The sequence below is a fragment of the Scatophagus argus genome, chromosome 16 (assembly GCF_020382885.2).
Source record: "Scatophagus argus isolate fScaArg1 chromosome 16, fScaArg1.pri, whole genome shotgun sequence".
NCBI classification, from domain to species: domain Eukaryota; kingdom Metazoa; phylum Chordata; class Actinopteri; family Scatophagidae; genus Scatophagus; species Scatophagus argus.
The window spans coordinates 17,200,741-17,222,892 of NC_058508.1; the positions used below are offsets into that span (position 1 = coordinate 17,200,741).

At 41.1% G+C, this 22,152-nt stretch overlaps 1 protein-coding gene across 2 annotated transcripts; it reads left to right on the plus strand.

Annotated features, from left to right (window-relative positions):
- Window positions 1–71: 71 nt before the first annotated feature.
- Window positions 72–21,908, plus strand: ttyh3a (tweety family member 3a). 2 transcript variants are annotated; one of them, XM_046414582.1, is made up of 16 exons: window positions 72–416; window positions 921–1,092; window positions 3,047–3,216; window positions 5,043–5,154; window positions 5,318–5,538; window positions 6,925–7,020; window positions 7,742–7,814; window positions 8,568–8,643; window positions 11,747–11,802; window positions 12,458–12,550; window positions 13,369–13,461; window positions 14,237–14,373; window positions 15,767–15,940; window positions 16,090–16,165; window positions 17,545–17,646; window positions 19,601–21,908. In XM_046414582.1, the coding sequence occupies exons 2-15, from the start codon at window positions 967–969 to the stop codon at window positions 17,623–17,625; spliced, it is 1,584 nt and encodes a 527-aa protein (XP_046270538.1). In that variant the 5' UTR covers window positions 72–416; window positions 921–966; the 3' UTR covers window positions 17,626–17,646; window positions 19,601–21,908. The 2 variants fall into 2 exon arrangements, with proteins under 2 accessions (XP_046270538.1, XP_046270539.1); XM_046414583.1 differs by lacking the exon at window positions 17,545–17,646 and having other exon boundaries at window positions 73–416.
- The last annotated feature ends 244 nt before the right edge of the window (window positions 21,909–22,152 follow it).

Below are 22,152 nucleotides of genomic sequence, written 5' to 3' on the forward strand. Positions count from 1 at the left end.
TCCGACATTAATGAACGTCGCATTAACTCGATACAGTGGCGCCCTTAGGTTCCTCTGGGTGGCGCGACTGAGCTAATTTTTGGCTGGTGAGGTGGGCTGTGTATGGGGCCGGGCAGTGTAAGCAGCCGGCTGGGTGCATGTCGTGAACAGTCGCCTTGTTGGCTGCAGTCTCCTTATATTCCGTGAATAACTGCATGGAGGTTTTACTCGGAGGTGCTTGATTGAGCTGTTTTGGTGGAATAGTACTGCAAGAGAAGTGCCGAGGAATTACCATCTGAACAAAATAGGATGTAGCTAACCGCAAACCAGAATGTCAAGTGGAACAAAAGAGACTTGTTGTTATTCGACTCCGTGTCCAAGACTCAGCGGACTCAACTAACCTGCAGCTAAACCGGCTAACGCTAGCCAAATTACGGGTATAACTACCATTAACAGCCGGCTATTTTTGAACAAAAATTAAATGGACCTCGGAACTCGGGGGTTTACAGCTAACGTTACAATAGGCTCCTGGTCAGCGACACAACACTGACTTAGACTAACATGTTAACTTGCTAACTAGCTCGGCCGAGATTCAAGTCGCCGGGAGGTTATAGCTGCTAGCAAAGAATTTTTATGCTACTAGTTAATGTTAGCAAGCTACTAGCAAAATCAGTGCTTGTGTAGTTAGCGAGCTGTTGTCTTGGTCGTACTTACAAACACTAAATGGTAGAACATACTATCGACCGTGTTTACATTATGTATTGATTGCCATTTAGGCAAGTGATGAAATAAGAACATTACTTCAACTTTATAAGGTAAAATCTAGCTAGCCTGCTAACTTCGTCTTTCATGCTAGATGAGAAATACTGCTGTTGGTTTTGTCTTTAATCCCGGATACAGCAGACAGACTTTCTGAAGTGGACTCTCGTCTGTGTTTACAGTTTCAAGCATCCTTGCTTGCTTGGATCTCACTGACATTTACTTACCATGGCGGCAGTGGTTAGCTACTCTCCACCATGGTGGGCGAACCTTCTACACAGACTTCCCCATTTCAATTTAAAGTTCGAACAAACAAGCAGTGATTTTCGACCAGAGGACTGGTCATATCAACAGGTAAATCTCATTGATCCCTTTGCATCGTATCAAATAACTCAAAAGTTTGTGACTCCCAGATATCCTACAGATGCCGACGAGAATGTGTGATGCTAATGTTTGTCTCAGTGTTCGTTTGAGTTCAGTCCACCTATTGGAGTAGGATAGTGAGGAGAGTGATTTGTTTATTGCTTTCTCCAACTCTGCAGCCTTAAATTTGAGATACAAATTATTAGTTTTGTCTTGGTGACAGACGACCTGGGTGCACCTGTTCTTTCTCTTCACCTTTTGATCCGTGTCACCATCTGTGTGGGGTTGTAGCTCCATTTCTTGACCTTTTCCAGACACCAACCAGCTGGCATTGTAAACGGATTTGTTCGCATGGTTAATATTAAAGAGAACCTCTAAATTTGGGTCAGATGATACTTTGTATTCTTATTGCTCTGGTAGTTTCGGCAGTTTGTAACACTTGTTGTGCTCACACATTTTGTCCCAATGGCATTGTTTTGTTACCCCTGAGCTGGTGCAGTTTATGCCTCTCAGAATAGTGATGGACTCAGACACCCGATTTTACCCGCAGGATCCAGGAAAATGGCTCTGCATATATCCTGTTTGATGATAATAAAAAAAACAGGATAATTGATTTTTATTATATGTCAGCATTAAATAATTTGCAAAGGACATATTGTCTCAAATTGAGAAACACAAACAATTGATTCAGTGGTTTTTAAAAGGTTCTGATAGACAGGGTGATTAGGTTGTTGTCTAGTTTCAAAGACTAAACAGAGGGTTCATTTTCAACAAAAAGTGGAAAATTGGCAGACATGGGTAGAAGCCAAAAGATGATGGTGTTTCTCTTACTACTGTGGAAGCGTGAGTCACACAATCTAGAAGTGAGTCAAAGTTCCTAGGAAACAGGACACGTGTTACAGATGGGTTTGCTAAAGCTTGTACAGGCATTTATGTTTGAAAATGAAGATAGTTTAAGGTTTTCAACTACCCTTGATTCTCTTTGATTAACTAGTTGGGTGCCAGGTGTTTGTCATTTTCCTCACTTCACCTGTGATTTAGCGAGAAGGATGGGCTTTAGTTCACATCAAATGAGAATTTTTAAGGTGACAGTGGAGATCATTTGCTTAAAAGAGCTTTGTACCACCTTTGTCCATCTCTCTTCGATTGTGGTTGGGATCCATTTTTTCTGGTAGCATACAGGAACAGTTCACCAGCTGGTTAATGCTTGTAGCTGTACATGTTTGGCACCCGTTGGGCACAGCTCGATGTTTGTTGTAAACAGCAACTCCGTTAAAAGCATGAGGAGATCCAGTTCAAATAGAATGCTTGGAGTATTGCACTTTGTATGAAAATAGGCAGGTAGTACACTGTTCGAGTGTATTACCTCACTCTCTTCGCACGTGTACCACAGCAAGAGCAAAACATAAGAGGTCATCATTAGGCTATCTTACTGAACCGTAATTATGTAACCACTGTGAGGAAAGGCTGCTAATTATTGCCAAAGCAATGCTCCCATTCAGGCTTCAGGGGAAAACTTGACTTGTCCAGATGGCTGAGCTGTCGTTGATGCTCACTATTGAACTAGGTCATGATGATGCAGCCTTGGGTGTCTTTGGATTTGTCTCCCTTACCTCTTGTTGTTACCTCTTGTGTTGATAGTTGTTGCTTTTCATTTTTCTCGAAGAGATCAAGTCCACAGTTAGCACCATATTTACTGTGCTGAAGTAAAAAGGCTGTTATATATTTCATAAATCAAAAACACCTTTTTCCTTTCTTCTCAAATCACAGGAAAAAAGATTTATTTGAGGGATGTTTCCTCCTGACTGTATACTGTGCTTCTCTCACTTGTGTGCAAAACTGTCTCTCTGTGGGATACTTTGTAGGCCCATTTATCCCCACTGTTATTGACATGAAAGTTGTCTCAGCTATGAAGTTTCCATAACACCATCCCTCTGTCCACCAGTCTATCCTTTTACTGGGAGGTGTGGCGCTTGTCTGTCTGGCCCTGGCACTTCTGTTCCTGCTCTTTTATTCCATTTTTCTGTGCTGCCGGTGGAACAAAAATGAGGGGCGGGCCAACCCCGACTGCTGCTGCACAGCCTGGTGTGTCATCATTGCAACACTTCTCTGCAGGTGAGTATAAAAACAAGTTCAGATTGTCATTCACCAGTTGTGTTATTGGGTTATTCACACCCCCAGAGACAAATATACTGGAATGCAGGATATTAGTCAATTGCTGACCAATCTTTTTCTGCCAAATTTGTGAATTATGCGGTCAACACTACACGCAATGAAAAGCTGCAGAGTCAGGGAGAGACAAGATCTAGTCTGGAACAGTCCACTTCTCCATATCCATAAAACACCAGTCAAGCCAACAATGTGCAATCTTGTAATCACAAAAAATGGCACATATTACATAAAGTTCCCCACTTGCAGAGATTTGAAATTTGCCCAGGCTTCCCAAACCCCCGTGTAAATTGCCAACTAAAAGATTATGTTTACATATTTGGCAAATGACCGCAGTTCATTACACAAAATGATCCCACACCGAATGAAATCGCATTTCAATAAAACAAATCAAATGGATCTTGTTACTCCAAACTGAGCATCTGCTGGCAAAACATAGCCAGACTGACCACTACAAGAATTAATTCATTAACAAGCAAGTTATAAGCTTGCATGTGTGCATAATTTAAGCATAAATACTACAGGAGTGTCTTATACAGTGGCTTCTTTTTTCTTTTTTCTTTTTTTTGAAGCAGACAGTGTGAGAACTGTACCATCTGGACATGCTTTGTATCCTGGAACACTGCATTTGTTTCCTGTTTTCCTCATTCTGTTGATGGGCCACTGGAGAGCCATCACAGTTGATTCAGAGTAGCACAAAGAGCTTGAGGGACCTGATGAGTACAAGAACTGCATTACAATCACTGTATCTGTGTGCGCTTGTTCTATCCACGCACAAATGTGCTTCAGTTAAAGCAGGAAAAAAGCAAGTTGTAGAGATCATCCATGTCTGTGCTTTGTTTTGCTGTGCTTTTGTTCTTTGACAGAGTCCAGGCTTGACATTATTGCACAAAGCCCTGCACCACTGTTAACAGTAATAATGTTCTGTTTTCATTTTAAGTGTTTGTTCCTTTGATATTAATATTACAGCGTTTCCACAGATTCACATCACAGCAGGGAGGTTGTTTTTGTTTTTGCTGTGACTCTGCCCCGTTCACCTTTTTCACACTGCAAACTGTGAGAGGAAGAGATTAGCAGCCCACCAGGAAGAGAGACCTATTTATTCACTGAGTGCTGTTAGCGGAACGCTGTTACACTTGGTCTGACTTAGCTTTGAGTGCTTCGCCTATCATGGTCCTATTTCATGAAGTTCAGGCTGGCATGGCATGATAGGAAAAAGACCAACGAGTGCCATACAGAAGCAGATGTCAGTTCTTCAAATTCCCTCTCAAACCCAGAAACTGATTTCATTTACATCCCTGAAATATGGCTAGCTTTTACTCTCTATTATGTGTCAGGATGGACGATTTTTAATTGCAAATGCAAAATCTCAGATTATTTTAAAATATTGTGAAGTTCGTTTTTTGTCATTGTCCTTATAGAAACTGTTTCCCCGTGCAGTTGCCAGAATTGTTTTTCTTCAATCTGAGGCCTGTCTGTGCAAATGAGAGCTGATCTCCTCCCTCAGTATAGCCTTTGTCAGCCGTAGTGTGGGGTTTGAGGCATAGTTGGTCCCTTCCTCTGTGTATCCATGGTTCTGTATAGAGTCTTTCTGCTGAAGCTGAAAGGAGCCTGTTGACTGGGCTCTGGACCGACAGGGTTAATGTAGAGTTCACACGCCTCGCTATTCCCCTTGCTCTCTCTCTCTTCTCTGTCTCCTCTCTGTGTCTTTTTTAGCTAATCCCTCCTCCTCACCACCCTGTCTCCCCACCCTTCCTTTTGTCTCCCCTCAGTGCTGGCATTGCTGTCGGTTTCTATGGGAACGGCGAGACATGTGATGGAGTGAATCGACTGACGTATTCCCTGCGCCATGCTAACCGCACAATCACTGGGGTGCAAAAGCTGGTAAGACTGAGAGCACAGATTGTACCAACACGTTTAATAATTCATCACCCTTTTTCCATGAGCATTCCTGGTTTCCCCTGCTGCTAGAGCCATGTAGTTAGTGAATCCCCTTTTCTTTCTCTAAACTCCATCATGTCCTTGTTTGTCCCTGTGCTGGGTTCAGGTTTATGACGGTACATCCTCATTGAACCAGACGGTAGATGACAATCTGCAACAGCTTGAGGGCCAGTATGTGGAGCACGAGGACTACCTGTCCATCGTCCAAAAACTGCAGAACCAGCTGGATGAGCTGGTCAGGCAGATGGTGGAGATTCCCTTCTGGGACAACACCAACATCTCCTTGGAAGAACTGGCCATCAAGCTAGAGCTTTATGACTGGTACAGGTAAGACTGTAATAGTGCAGCCCACGCAGCCGTTCAAACAAGGAGTGCTGTGCAGAATAATAAAACTTATGCTCGGTTCCTTTCTGATCCTGCAGAGTAAGGATTGGCAGTAGCAGCCTCAGCAGCAGATCAGCACTTCAGATAACAACAGTCAATCATTCATGTGCTACATCTTTTAATTAAACTTTGAGTGCAGACAGTGCCTTGTAAAGACTTTGCTGTCACTCATCTGTTAGTTCATATGTTGTCAAAAAGTTGGTCTCTTCCCTGGCGAGATGGTGTCGGCTGAGGCCACTCTTTTTGGAGATGTTTTTCAAAGAAAATCTCTGTGAATCCAAAGTAGAAAGCAGAAGCAAGCTCAGACAACAAGGAATGAGTTGTACTTGTTCAGCATATCATTAGGCAGATGGCTTCGGCTTTCCAGTTTGGTAGGAAGTAGCGTAGAGTTGCGGTAATCCCCTGCACTGTGTTGAGCTTGCATAAATGTTTTTTTTTTCTCTCTGGTTAAGAGCAGTGGTGCTTGAAAGGTCTCTGGTTCACTAAAAAGGTTAAATATTAGAAGCTTACAGTGTGCAAGCTGCTCATTTGTTAGTTATTACATGTCTTTTCCAAAAATTGTAACTTTGCAAGTGTCTGCACAATGGACTGTCACAGACTGACATAAATTTGAAGCAGAAATGATATGACATGACATGATCTGTAGCTCTGCTCGGTTTTATGGAGCGTTATGAGTTTCAGCTCATTGTTTAGCTGCCTGGCTAAGACTTTAATTTTACTTAATGGTTCTCTCACCATTTGCAGAAAGACACAGTTGGAAAAGAGCTGTTGAACAGTGTAGAGCATTTAGCAGTTAAGAGGCAGATATATCCCTCAGGAGTTGTTAAAGATAAAAAAAAATGTAGAGAGAGAACATGGGATTTACATTCTCTAGGTTGTCAGAAACACGACTCTAAATGAATGCTGATCTTACTCTGTAGCTGGATGTGTAAATGAGCATGTGTTTTCTAATGAATTCACCGTATCAACTTGGTGACATGTCAACATTGTGCTCAACACTTGTTTTCGCTGCCCTCGAGAGGCCAACAAATAATTACATAATTGCTGTAATTACGTGTTTAATGATAATTAGTCAATACATTAAAATTAAAAAAAAAACAATCAACAAATTTTTCAACATCCTTCTGCCCTCTATTCGTTGTTCAGACTTCAAAGAAATTATTCCTTGTTCTCAATGTATTTCTGTAATGAAATGCTTTTAGAATAACAGTTTTGCTTTATGAGGTTTGACTTTTTGTGCTTGCTCTGAACACGGAGCTCTTTTTCATTGGGAGATGGGCTTCTGTGCTGCTCCTGGCCATGTGTTGCTAATGACATTTGTCTTCACAGGTGGCTGGGCTACATAGGCTTGCTACTGTTCGATGTCCTCATCTGCCTTCTCGTGCTGTTTGGCCTCATTCGCAACTCCAAGGCAACTCTTATATGGTGAGTCTCATCACGAGTTCGTGACTACAAGAGCACTTCAGGGAACATGTTTCTGCTCTGGGAAATTAATAGATCTGTTTTCACAAAATGAACGACAACTGCTGTACACAAAGCCTTCAGCTGTTCCGGGCCAGATTCTAAACACAGTTTGGTCTGGATGAATTCAAGCTTTGTAAAGTATCAGACCAGTCACAGTTTATTTAGCATAAGCATCCCACCCTGACATACTAATGACACAAGCTTGTCCTTACATTTTTCATTACTGTTTATATTCAATAGAGCAACACTATGAAAACATTTTGTATTTTTTAGGCACAAAGACTGTAATGCATTTAAGGAAATTATATTCACGTGAATCATTTATGGAATTTAATTTTTTTTTTCATTAATCGCAGATAAGGACAAACAAATGATGTCTATGGCAAATATGTTATCAAGCAATTAATTTGTACATAGTAGGTTATATAAAAAGTAATGGTAATGCTTGGTAGATGTTGGTAGATGTTAGATGTGCACAATTTCAATACAGTGTTTGGAGATTAGCTCAGTGTTTTCACTTACAAAAGAAAACTTGTCCAATGTGAACCATAAGAATGCTTGATACATACCAGGACCAAGTTAATTAGCTTAATCACTTGTCTCTCCACACCACATGGACTGTACGAATAGCACTGCTCTAACATCGTGGGTTAAAGGTGCTTTAATTTCTCACTTTCCCCAGGGTGTGCTTGTTTGGTGTAGTTGCTCTGATAATCAGCTGGGTCTCCCTGGGGCTGGAGCTGGCTGTCTCAGTGGTAAGTGTCTCTGTTCGAGCAAGGTCCTGTTTTTCCAGGTAGAACTGCCTGTTTCATTACATACAGTTGGACAGAGCTGTTTTTATTTGTGCAGCCAGTGACTGCAGACATTGGCCTCTGTAGGGACATTTTATTTCTCTTAATCCACACAGTTGAAGAGTCAGGATGTTGTTAAACTGGGATAGTGTGACAAAAAAGGAACACCTGTGTGATGTAATGCATGTCAGTAAATACAACCTCTGTTTAGTGTTGTGTTCTAGAGTCTGTTTGGCTCATGTGCTGTTAGCATACAGTGAAAGTTCTCAACTCTGAGGCGCTAGACTGACAAAAATATACGCACTCAATTCATAAACACACTGAATAAACTTACCAGCACACCACTGCACTCACTTCAACATCCACACTGTCACTTTAAATGCCATACGGTCCACTCTGCATGGTTTTCTGTCCATATTGTATTGTATTGTATTGTACTGCACTGTTTCTGTTGTCTATACTGTTACTGCTCTGTTGTCCTTAGTTTTTGCACTGTCTTGTCTGTCTTCTGTGTTTATACCCCACATTTAAATGGGTGTCTTTTGCTTTTTATTTTCATACTCACTATTTGTAAATCTTTTATGTAGTATCCCGGAGGAACATTGTTTTATTGCTCTGTGTGCTACATGTACATGGTTGTAATGACAATCAAAACTCCTTGAACTTTGAAAATTCCAGCCTCTTGATTTTTGGGTTTTAATTTTCTTGTTTTTCTAGACCTCCAGTGACTTTTGCGTTGCTCCTGACATGTATGTCACCGAAGTGGCAAACCAGTATGGCGTCATTGATAAAGGTATGAATCTTATACACCAAGTACAATTTGTATACTGCATTCACCTGAAGGGCTCAATGCTCTGATTGTGATGCAGCAGTGTGACGACATTGTCCACAAGAGCTGAGCTTGGTCTTGTCCACAGGCCATAAAAAAGCCTCTAAAAATTACTGCCGCATCTGCAGCAGGGTTAAGAGGGCAATGGGTTGCCTTTTTAAGCAGCACAGAAGCCTCTCTAATGCATCTCATTTTGGTAATTGCCCAGTTCCTGTGATGTGATGCTTGCAAGAGAAAAAAAATATTGTCCCTTGTGTGTGTGTGTGTGTGTGAGTGTGTGAGAGAGACAGAGAGAGAGAGAGACGGAGGGAGAACCAGAGTGTATGAGTGAGATAAGAGCAGTGGAGAAGAGGATCAGAGACCACAATACATTTCTTGCATCTGTCTTGAGAAAAAAGAGACAGAAGATGGTGCTTGGAGTAAAACCGCAGAGGCTTCCCTGCCTACTTAATGGGCTTTTCTCAGTTTCCTGTTGTGTTTTTTCCTTACTATCTTCTCTTAAAACTGTTATCATTTCAGCATCCACATCGCAATGTGCTCATGTGCCGTAGTCACATTGCAGGATGTCATTGTAAGGCAAATTAATTCAAACACACATTCTGCAACTTTTTTGCTGCCTTATATGAAAGGAATACATTTAAATGTCATTAGAAAGTCGTAGATCGTGTGTAAATAACACAACTGTGTCACAGACTTTTCTATTTGTAAAGTTTTTAACAGTGTCGGAGTCGCAGACAGGGTGGCAGAGGGCTGAACCAACTGTGGCAGAAGCAGGAGGGGGAGGATTTGTTTTGTTAGGAGAGAATTAGACTTTTAAAGTACCCAACATGTTGAACCTTCTGATTAACTGTGAATCGGTAGATGAATTAAAACACTGCATGTATCTCGTGAAATTATCGTGCAGCCCACCACAAACTGAGCTTATGGTTAGTAAAAACAGCATCAGCTGTGAATGGATTTCATCTGAACCTTGAGCACCAACTCTGTGCACTAAACTTTGTTATGCTGCAGCTATGAAGTTTTGCCTCAGGGCTGTTTCATGCAATATGATGGCTTTTAAGTTTCACTTTATTCCTGTAACACATGTTAACTGTTCAGCCATTGAAAAAAATCTTTATTTTATGTTGACAGTTGAGTTTATTATCCATATGCTAATATAGCAAATTCATGTAAATTCATCTAAAGCATAGCACTGGGACCCTGCCTTTGCATTTATTTTACTTTTACCTTCAGATGATTGCTTGAGAAATAGAACATTTTACTCAGTTGTTGTATATTTTCCCCTTTAATCTCATACTAGACAAACCCCTGGATAGGTCAGAGTTTGATATTACTACGGTGGATTTATTGCTTTCCTGAAAATGCATAATTGTAACAACCCTCACTGTTGTTTTTCATTTCTCTGCTTTCTCCTCATTGCACAAATATGGAAGACACATGGTGCTAACCCAAACAGAGAGCTGAAGTTAGTCTTTTAAATTTGCTGTCATTTCTGTTATTCTGATGGTTTTGTTTGGAAAAAACTTCACAAAGATAACAGCAGTGACAATGTTATCACTACTTAAAGCTATTATATTTAATTATTTATTCATACTAAGCTTGTTTTGAGGAGGTCAGCCTCTAAAAGGTTTGTTAAGTATGGTAACTAGTCTGGTAACCAGATACTCAGAGAGCAACCTGCCTCAAACTTAAGCAACTGGAGTCAGATTTGTTTTGACTCGCTTGCCCTGCCAAACGTTTTCACCGGGTGGGATAATGTGCTGCCAGATATCTGTCCAACAAACAAGCCAGCTTGTGACCATAGCCTAAAACTGTAATGCAGAACAGTACACTGATCGTTGTAACTGAAGCTTTACTCTGATTTCACTTAGTTGTGGGCATAGAGGTTTTTGGTTTTTTTTTTTACTTTTTCTGCTACAGGGAACAGTGACAAAAGTATTGCTAAAGTTACATAAAGTTGTTTCCTGGTGCAACCATTAATTAGTGTGTGTGTGTGGGGGGGGGGGGGTGGTTTGATCCACCCTATATGGGCAGCAAGATTTTAATGTCAGCATGTGTATATCAGCCCATTTGGCACTAATTGGCACAAGAGCCAAACCCAGCCCCAGCAACGGTGAGACATCAGTAGTTCCATTACCACAAGTACCAGAAATGTGCTTTTCCTGATATTTATTTCTGTGGGCGTATGTGTGACAGAAGTTTTCTTGATATGCGCTTCTTCATACCGGAAATCCTCCTTTCACGCCTATGCTCAGCTGTGTGATAAAACAAGCTCCCGACATAGCAATGAGAATGGATGTAACTTTCACCATGTGTTAGGTTGGTGGTGGCGTTCTCACAGCTTGTATTTGTGGACATTGCAGCAGCTTCTAAGTCACTCAGGACTTCTCGTCGACTCCCACTCACTGCTGTGATTTGGAAGAAGTAGCAGCAGTGGATTGTAATGGCAAAGTCCAAAACCTTAATTCCCATCTGCTCAGGTTCTTGGTGGACTGTGAACAGAATACACGTTTGTTCATACTGTATTGTTATAATAACTCTAGAGATGATGTAACCACTCTTGGTGCAGTTAGAGGGGTTATATCTAAGACTTTCACTGTGTACTCTGTTGTTGCCTAAGTGTTGCTGAATCAAGGGGAAAAACACATTCATTTATCCTATTACAGCACAGGCGAACTTTATTCTCTTGGAGAATTTCACCTCAGAGCTCAGGATTAGCTCAGCGGGCACTCTGTTACAAAAGCAGTCAAGCTCTGACGGGCAGCAGGGAACATGACAAGACAGAGCTTGAAAATAAAATATCTCTGCATCACGCTGTTGGCTTATTGGTGTCGGTCCCGGAACAAAACAGTGGTGACTGAAGCGATGAATCTGGTTATAGAAACACAATGCAGCATCAAATAAGAGATACCAAAATCAAGAGACAACAGTAATATAAGAATAAGCAGCTATCACTAATTATGTGTTGGACTGGACAGCCCTTTAGCCAAATATATTAATCTCTCATATTGTCCATGTGGCTCTGCTAACACATTCTGTTCTGTTCCTACTGTCCTTTTATTTGCAGACATCCTGCAGTATTACCTTAGTTGCAGTTTGGAACAAGCCAACCCCTTCCAGCAGGTTTGTTGCATATATTAATACATTTGTTTCTGCGTGTTTGAGTTTTTAAAATGTCAAATCACACATTTACCCTGCACATAAATTATCTGACTGGTAGCTGATAATACTCAAATCTAAGCAGTCACAATTTCATAGATGAATTCTCTGCATGTTGCATGACCTTGTAATTGGTAAGAATTCAGTTGAGCATAATGACTCACTTCCATCGCCTCAAAGAAGGACTTCTTTCATGTTGTAGTGCAGTACTTCCTATTCTACCAGCAGAAAAACTGATGCAGAGCAGCTTTTCCTAAGCGTCCATACCGATAGCATGCGCTTCCATCAGAGGAAGCTTAGTGAAGCAGAATGTCACTTTTACTGTGGATCTATAGTTTGCTTTAATGGACTACCTGCAATCTTGCAAACCACATGAATAAATCAAAACTTTTGAGTGCTCCTGAAGTTCAGGCGTCTATTGTTAGCACTCCCACAATGAAAATGAAGCTGTATATGAAGTATGTAAGCCTTTTACATCCTATCTGTAAGCTGTCGGCATGCTTTCACTGGATATCCATTTGACTACAAAGGGATACAACTGAAGGCCCTTGGTAATGATTTTAAAAAATGCAAATACTTCTGTACTGGGCTGCTACAGCATTCATACTTTTTATTTCAGAAGCTTTCCGGGAGCCACAAAGCATTAGTGGAGATGCAGGATGATGTGTCTGAACTGCTGCGCTCTGCTACCAGAGAATATAAACAAACCAAGGTATGTTTTCCAGTCTCATCAACACCCTCTTTACCAGAAATTCCACATTACAGGCTAGCTGTCACTATAAACACACCACCACCTCCAGGCAAACAAGCTGTGCTGTACCATTGTAACATTTGTGATGACAGAATATCCCAATGAATGGGACCAAACGAGCAACCTGCAGAGAAGTGAAGTGCACCTGTCCACATAAAGACCTGCTGACGGCCCACCTGGGACCTGTATTATGTCCATTTAGCCGCATTAGGCTTTCACTGGCCCTTGTCAATACAATGCTGTGGTATTGTCAAGCGTAGGTCCTTACACTGTGTTGACAGAGGCACAAATGAGAGCTGACATTGGGAATAGAGAGAGGCATATTTCACTTCACATACCCACACAGAGAAATGTGCTGAGGTTGTGGAAATGTTTATATCAGGCAATCAGATGTATTTTCCAACGAAGCCGTAATGAGCGCTGAAGGAAGAAGGGAAACAGGTCATTAAAATGTATCATGCATTAAAATCGTCTTTTTCAGCTGGAGCTGATGTGTACTGTTGTATACCGATGAAAGACACATCCCTGTCAGATGTGCATGGAATGGATAATCATTGAATTAATCACAAAATTGCAGGTTACCTTTCACTTGCTCCCTTTTTGTAAACCACTTAGCACATATTTACTTTTTTGAAATGCGGACAATGGGAATTTATTTTGGTATGTTTGCTTGTGGAAAACATTCCCAGGTGCCAAAGTAGGATTTCAAGTTAAGCCTGTTTCAACATTGCAGATGTTGTGTTTTGTTTTGTTTTTTTTTTTTACTCATTCATTTCCAGGACCAATTGGAAGAGATTCAGGGGATACTGAACACCACAGAGATCAGTCTACATCAGCTCACTGCACTGGTGGACTGTCGCAGCCTGCACATGGTGAGCAGGGAGGAGAAAACTTACCTTCTTACTGTAGATTTGCTTCATGTCTGATGAAAAAGGGGTCTGGCCATTGATTTTTTGTGACATCTCTGTAGTGCAGCTTAGTTGTATAAAGCAAACTGCTGTTTTATGCTTGTGCAGCCGACTACACCTATCACCATAAATAACATTCGCCTTCCTGTGTGCAAGTCCTCGCTCAGCTAATGCTGGCTACGTACCATTTATGAATCTCCCTGACGACAAGTACTTGGCTATCACAACACATTGGAGGATTTGGAGTCTTTGAATTCCAAGTGCTCATGTGCAGCTGTAACTGTAGTGCTTTTCTTTTTGCTTTCTCTTCAGCTTTCTCTCTTAAACATCTAGCTTGTTACCGCGCCAAACATTATTATTGCCTGAAAATGAGAGTATCTTCAGTGGAATATGAAACGTGTGTCTGCTGTGCAGTGCATACAGAATAGGAATCCTCAGTCATGATAATTTGGAACATAGAGTTTCTTTTCAAACCTGGTTAAAAATGCACTGACTTCCATCTCGTTTGCCAACCCTGAGCTCATTGGTTTGACCTAGTTTAAATGAGAAGTCACAGCAGATGCATTTTAAAGACCCTCTTAGAATCTACATTCAGACATTTAAAAACAGCAGCTTTGACCTCTGCATTTTGTTTTGCTCTTTCTCCTTTTGGATGAAATGTTTCTCAAATTTTTGAAGTGATTGAATGTAAATCTGAACTGATTTGCTTTTATAAAAGTGCTGTGTTGCCCTTTTGCAGGACTATGTCCAGGCCATGACGGGACTGTGTTATGATGGACTGGAGGGCCTCATCTACCTCATGCTCTTTTCCTTCGTCACTGCTCTCATGTTCAGCTCGATCATTTGCAGCGTGCCTCACACCTGGCAGCCCAAAAGGTAAGACATCCACTGGCCACCTATGCACACTTCCAACTTGCAGCCACTTAGGAACCAGTGCAAAGATTTCTAAGCTGGGTTTGTATGCAGGACTGTTTACAGCGAGAAAGAGAGAGAGATAAGAGATAAGCCTATCAATTAATTATGGTTTTACTGCATCTACAGCACTTGTTTTTGCATGGCATGGGAATGAAGCAGACAAAGTAATTTCAGATAAATCCACACAGATGTGGGTGTATGATTATTTTTGCATAAAACTTGCGTTTGTTTGCTGTTCAAAGACCACTGGGACGCGTCCAGAAGGCTCCGACTGCTTCCGCAAATAGACTGCTTGCCCCTATCCCCACTAATTGTGCAGAGTTGGCCTAAATCTATCATAGCCACCGCCGGAGCTGGTGTCTTTTTCTGCAGCTGAGGGGTGAAATTATTCAGATTTCTTTGTCCTATCAGCAGCAGATAAGTTTTGCACGATGGCTACAGGGAAAGTGGTTTCCCAGGCACCACCGCCAGCTCGGCTGCACCACTTAATTAACTGATCTCTCCCAAACCATTGGGGGGCATGTTTATCAGTTTGATCTCAGCTGGTGTTTCCTGTTATAAAGCAAAGGCTTACATGGTACCAGTCTGCTTGTCTTTGTGGTCCCTGCTGAGCTTGTACTGTTTGCTGTGTTGATATTAGGATTTCTTTTATTCCATCCAGAATTATATTAAGGTTTACTATTAAGTTCAAACTTAGCGTTTCCAGAGTAATATTATTATTAATTGATTAATGAGTAAATCATTCCCTTGTCTGATATGTGTATGTAGGTAAATAACTGTACTGTAAGCTGCACTGAATGAAATTGTGATTTTTTTGATTAAATATGGAGGATTAAGCCTGTGGGGTGAACACTAGAGGGAGACAGACTCTATGATGTCAAGTCATTGTTGCTCTGTTCCGACAGACCATGTTCAGTACATTGTTGTTATCTCACATACGCTGTGGAGCTTCATTGTTTGGAAAGAATCAAGTGGAATCTCATTCTTTCTTCAGAAGTAGGCTTATGATTGGATTTGACAATGTGAGCGAATCCGCAGCGAATCTGCAAAATTAGGGCTTCAAATGTTTCTGCAGAAACTGAACCAATTACACAAGGCTAATTTTACCATCTTTATTCAGCCCTTTGTTCAGTTGAGCAAAACTGCAGTGGAAAACTACATCTTCTTTGCTTCACACAGCACTGAATTCCTCTTGTTTCTCTCCCTCAGGCAGCGATGAAATTGAACCAAAATGTGACTGAAAATAAACACAGAAAACTGTCCACATGGTGCTTCTGTGCTCCTTTGTCATCAGTCAGATGGTACAGGGGCTCCCTCTGGTGGTAATAATTTGATTGTTGTGTGATGTGTTCAGGGGCGACGAGGACAGTGAGGATGAGTCTCTGAGCCATGGGGGAAGGCAAAACCACGATAACCTGTACCGGGTCCACATGCCCAGCCTGTACAGCTGTGGCAGCAGCTACGGCAGCGAGACCTCCATTCCTGCTGCCGCCCACACCGTCAGCAACGCACCTGTCACTGAGTACATGTAAGTACTGAACATCCATCCATCCATCCATCCATGCATCCATCCATTTTCTATCTTATAATACTTCATATCTTTAGAGCATGATGTAGGGGTTCATATTCTTCTTGGTGTGTGGCATTTGATCTCATCTTGTGTGTTAAATCCAACAGGGCTCAGAATGCCAACTTTCAGAACTCTCGCTGTGAAAACACGCCTCTGATAGGACGAGAGTCTCCTCCCCCCTCGGTAAGTGTCACATTTCTTTTAAAAACACAATAACTGACTGGACACCTCTGGGTCATTCGGTATCTTTTTGCAAGGGACTAACCTTTAGCACTTTTCACCCAAACATTTCAAGTAACTGTGGAATCAGAGGAACTCACAAACCAAACTAAGAACTTTGTTTAGATGGATAAGATAGTCTATTGTCATTGCACTCATTCACCTGTGTAATGAAACAGAGAAGAGCTGCAGCTGAAGGTGCAAAACAAGAACAAGCAATAAAAACAAGAATAAATTAAACGCAATTACGTAAATCAGTCATGTAAGTAAAAACAAAAATGAAGGAGTGAATATATTGCACATGTTGGATATTATTGCTGCCAGTTTGTTTCCACCTCACCTGAGGAACCGTGAAGATTTGGCAAATAAGATGAATGAGCTTCTCAGGTGTCTGTGTTTCGTCTTTCAGTTAGCCTTCATATGTCCTGAACCCTGAGAAAATACTGCCCCCCAATTTTTTCTACACATAGAACTATCCCACAGGAACTACTTTTAGTCGTGGTTGTAGTTCCTCTCGTTCTTCAAAATGTTGTTGTTTCTCTGTGTAAGTTGCTCTGTTGTAAACAACATGTTTAATAACGTAGAACCCATGTCTACGCTGTATGTCACTGTACCTCATGAGGAAAGAATACATATTAACTTTAGGAGCCACAGAAACATGGATAAACATCATGACATGGCATGCTTTTAACATTATGTTGTACAGCAGTCGTATGATGTAGTATTAGTAGCAAGCCAGCACTCTTCCTTTTCTGTCTTTCACTTGATACAAGTTGGAAAGGAAACAGACGCCCACACGCTGTCCATCACCTGTTCTCATTGTACCAACAACCTTCTCACAGACAAATGGCACCTCACCTACTCATCAACTTTCCACTCAAGAAAACGAGCTCAGTGTCACGTTTTTATATTTCAAATGCTCATTTGTCTGCTTACTGGGAAGTGTTGCTGGTTTCCTCTGACTTTCTACTTTTTCATGAATGAGAGTCTACTAAGAATCCAAAAAGAATGAATACAAGTGAGTATAAGTACATGAGACTGTTTTCTTTCCAGGTAAAGAGTTTTTGATCCTGTGCACCTCTCACTAAGACTTTAAGGTGTGCGAGAACTTTTTTTGAGATTCCAATTTGTTACAAGTATGCAGAAGTACAAACTACAGATGTATTAGGCACAAACCTCAGTCATTCCCTCCTGCCCACCCCAGCCCAAACCCGAACCTCCACCAGAGATCCTTTTCCCCCCTGGTGTCTGTGTGTCTCCCTGGACCTAGACGCTGCTTTTGTGTATCTTCTCTATACTCTCTTTCTTGTCGTTTTTTTTTTTTTTTCTGCGAATCCATACAGTTGTATTTGACTGCCGCGGACAGTAACAGCGGTCAGAGCTGGCAGTTAAAGCCTTCGGAGAGTTCAAGATCATTTTGGTAACCTCATCTGCTATGCTAACAGGTACAAAACATTCCCGCCTCCTCCACCTGCTGGCCTGTTCCTCCTCTGTACCACTTCCCAAAACTCCCTGCTCTACTCACCCTCTATTCAGGTCCCAGCAGAGCTGCTGGACCCCACCCACCCACCCACCCCCTCTCTGTCCTGACTCTTGCTAAGTGTCGCACCTGGTGTCTCACCTGATGTTCGTTTCCTATGGCCCTGGGCTGCATGTTCCCCTACCTGCACCTGGATTTATTAGGAGGAACATGTGAAGCTGCAACTCTACCCTGGGGCTCACTGTGACCTATGAGTCAATAACAAGTCAAATTGAGAAGCCGTTAAACTGTTTCACTTATCATGTGGATCTGCTTTGCCTTGATTCTTGGGAGGATAAACCCCCCTGGAGTTATATTTCCCCTCTTCATAAGCATTTAGGATTTAGTTATTGGCTCCCTAAGACAGGAAAAGCACTACTTGAATGGACTGCTTTTCTGTTAATTCATTGTCATGTTGGCAGTTTAATGCAGCAAGAAGATGCTGCATACTGATGAAAATTAGGCAGATTTAGTTTATTTGTATCAAAATTGACACCAACAAATATTACTCTACTATAAGTACAAACTGTTGTAGTAGTTGTTAGAGATTAAACTTACAAACTCAGGCAAATGTCTTGTGATCCTTTTCCTTATCATCCAAGGTAAGTTGTGTTATTTCGTTGAGCCCGTATTGGTGTTAATTCACATCCAGTGATAGGGTGATCACAATATATGAAAATAAACCATGTTCCTGAACATACAGTTGAAAAACAATCAAATCAACTGTACTTTGAGTTTGAAATGCAGCCTTTTTGCTTGTATCACCTGAATTACAAAATGCATGGATGTATCCTAAATGTATGTGAATGACTGGCCCTGCCAATGTGCAAGAAGGTTAAAGGGATAGTTCAACCCAAAGTCAAAAGTCTCTTATGTGAAGTGCTATTTATCCATATAGATTGTTTTGATGTGAGCTGCTGAGTTTTGGAGATATCAGCTGTAGAGATGTCTGCCTTCTCTTGAACATAATGGACCTAAGATGGTGCTTCGCTTGTGGTGTTCAAAGCACCAAAAAATACTCTTTCCAGAAATGATGACCCAGTTATTCAAGATAATATGCAGACCTTGTCAGTTTCAGGATTCGCTTTATGTGGCGACTCACCTGTTCATGGACAAGAGGCTTGTGCTTGTGAAAGGGTGTGTGTTCCTTAGTTAACTTACTAAGCTAACCTCTCATCCACGAGCAGATGTACGCTTCCATCTTCATTTCCTTCAAATCAAACTTTTTGTTGTGCCATTTATTTCCATTATATTCGACATAAAGCAGACATCTCTACGATCTAAACAATCTAGATGGATAAAAAGCACTACAGGGGAAAATATGTAGTTTTGATTTTTGGATGGACTGGTCCTTTAACAGCAAACAGTGAAAGGACCGCCTCTGAAACTGGTGTATATTTGTTCAGTTCCCTGTAGTCTGATGTCCTTGTCCTCTGTAGCTGTGATGTTCTTTCTGTATTTGAATTATTTACAATCCCTTTAGATTCCAGCACTGCGGCGTATCTAGTTTGGAAGGTAATCTGTAGGATTTTCTCTGATCCAATAAGTGAACTGTGTTCTGTAGTGCTTCATTGTGCAGGACTAATCTGTAATTTTAAGTTCCTCTCCTGCTGCTCTTGATGTTTTATTTATTTTTTATTTACAAACTTTGAATCTGCTATCCTACCATACATTTTTTGCTGGTTTTAAAACCTGCTTCTTTCAGTTTCAGTCAAATAATAATGAAAGAATCCTACAGGGGATTTGTTTTCAAGTATGCAGTTAAAAAAAAAAAACAGGAGTGATTTTTACCCATTTTGTATTACTTGTAATGAGTTCATTTTGCTATAAAGAGTGAAGTCATGATTCTTCTGTGTGTCACTTTGTGTTCATCTCCGCAGTACACGTCAAGCATGCGGGCCAAGTACCTTGCCAACAGCAGACCAGATCCCAACAACCCTCCAGCGCAATAAACAACACCTGACTCTTCCAGGCTGCAGCGTTGACTGCCATCCAGTCTCCCCCTTCCCGTCAGTCAGTCGTTATTCCTCATAGAGATTTGAACTTTGAGTCGATCTTCCTTCTGCTTTCCACCGCCGTCTCACCAGACTTAAAAATGGAAAAACCAAAACGTGCTTTTGCTGTTTGGTTGAAGCAAAACATAAGGAATATAACCTGCAGATCATCAAGTCTCATCTCGTTAGTCAGGCCTTGCTTCTTCTCCATGTTCCACAATCTTTGGCTGATGTTTATTATCGCGAGAATCATCATTGGTGCTGGGAATTCATCTAAATGCGATGGAGCCTGGACTGACTTTTTACACTCCAACTTAATTGTTTTTATTTTTCTTAAAATTTCTTCACACGTGAATGCACCATGACGTGTAGAGTGTCACATCTAACGAGGCATTGCAGTGTTGAGGACTCTGGAAGTGCTCATAGGCTAACGCTGATAACTACTGGTTGTCATTTTATTTTGTAGAGTACTGTACTGCGCTCTGGTTGCCGTGGGAGAGTAAAGAGAAATGCCTTACACATAAATAGGAGAGGAATCAGCTGTTGGAGCGTAGATGTTAATTTCTCATACTCCACTTAGAGCCACAGAGTGTGTTCGTTTCACAGTGCAACATCTCAGTTCTTCAGGTTCTCTTTCTGCCTGTGGAACTTGAAATGCAAGTCCGCCATGCTTGACTCAACCAGTAAAATTAGCGTTTTTCTCCGGTTAATGTTGCCACACTGTACATTACACATGCACACTGACTTTTTTTTTCCATTTTATGTTAAAATCTGATGTCTGGGACCAGTTTTCCTGCAATTTTTTACGTCTTACAGGTGTTAAATTGAAATGTTGGGGGTTTTTTTCCCCCCTCTTCTTGGGACACTATTTCCTGTGACATTTTTATAAAACATTGATGAGCCACTGTTAGCGACTGTGACTAAGCTGTGCGCTTGATTCTGGCACATGCTCTCAGAGGATTCGGTGAGGACAAAGAGCTGCATGATGGGAACGTAGCCGTTTGACGAGAAGAGTCACAGTGTGGGATGGGAAAAGACACTGAACTGTCACGAATTTGATGAAAGACGATAAGTTTTTATTCCACTGGTGGATGAAACTTTGAAGACGATGGTGAAGCAAGGGAGGATGGAGCTGTGCATGATGTGTGCACCAGACTGCTTGTTAATCGCTCCACGTGTCTCCCTTAACAGAGCTGGGGATTGTCCACACACACACACACACACACACACACATATACATCCACATCCTTGACTTTGATCTCCTCTACCAAATGCAGCAGTTTAGAGGTAGAAGTTCCTCTTACTGATCATCCCAACAAGACTCTTAATGTAAGTTTATGTAAAATTGCGCATACCGCAGTTTCTGTTTGTTAATCCGTCACTCGCCTAAAACACATTTGTGAGTCACTGCACTGCAAGCAGAGAAGATGAGTGGATGCTGTGATAACTCTGCTCTCTTTACGGTCGGGGAATTGTTAAAGGAAATCTGCTGACTTTTCAGTTGAGGCACTTCAGACGTGGAGTGAAATGTTTGTTGTTCTGCCGCTTCAACTGGCTTCTCTTAGATGTGCGTTTTGATCAGTTACAAGAGGTGAATTCGTTTCCGAGACTGTGCCATCAAGCTGAGCACGGCTCTTTTACTATTTTCAATGTCTTTTAGGCCAGTTTGAAAAGTTGACAGCTCCTGCTTGCCTGTGCAGTCGGATGGGAAAAATGAGCCTGACTTTTTCAAAATTCTCCATAAAACATTATTACACTGATGCAATCTTTCTGTTTTTGGGTAGTAGTCATATTCTCATTGTTGTTTGTAATGCAAGACTATTGTACAAATTATACATATTTACAAAATGAAGAAAAAAGTGTCTGAAATTGACGTTTCATTTTTAATTTCTTAAAAGGCTTGTTTTGCATTTTTACAAATTCTTCTGTTTGATTTGATTGTAGTTTTTTTTCTGCTTAGAATCTGTAGCAAGCGATTTGTGTTGCTTCGTTAATGTGAATACGGTAAATAGATTTTAATTTTTCATTGTTTTGTTTTTTTATTTCCTGGGAACAAAATCACTGTAATTTTTATTTTTTATTTTCTACATAATTTTTGCAGTCTCTGAAATGTGTACATGTTAAAACCTGTGGTTATATTGAGCTTGAATGCTGTGTTTTAAAATTAAATGAGTCTTACCTGTAGTGCACCTGACCTTTGGGTCTCTGTTCTTGCATCCTGACCAGGATTGGACACTAGGTAGCAGCAGAACTCCACTGCAGGCTCTGTTGTCGCCCCATCCACTTTTACAGAGCTGGTGGTTACTTTTCTATTTTTGTTTTAACGCTGTTTTGGTTTTGTTTCAAGTAGAATGTAGAAAGCGTAATTCTTTACCAGCGAGACAATGCAAAATATTAAATGCAGTACAATAATGCAAAAGAGAGGTTTTAACTAACTA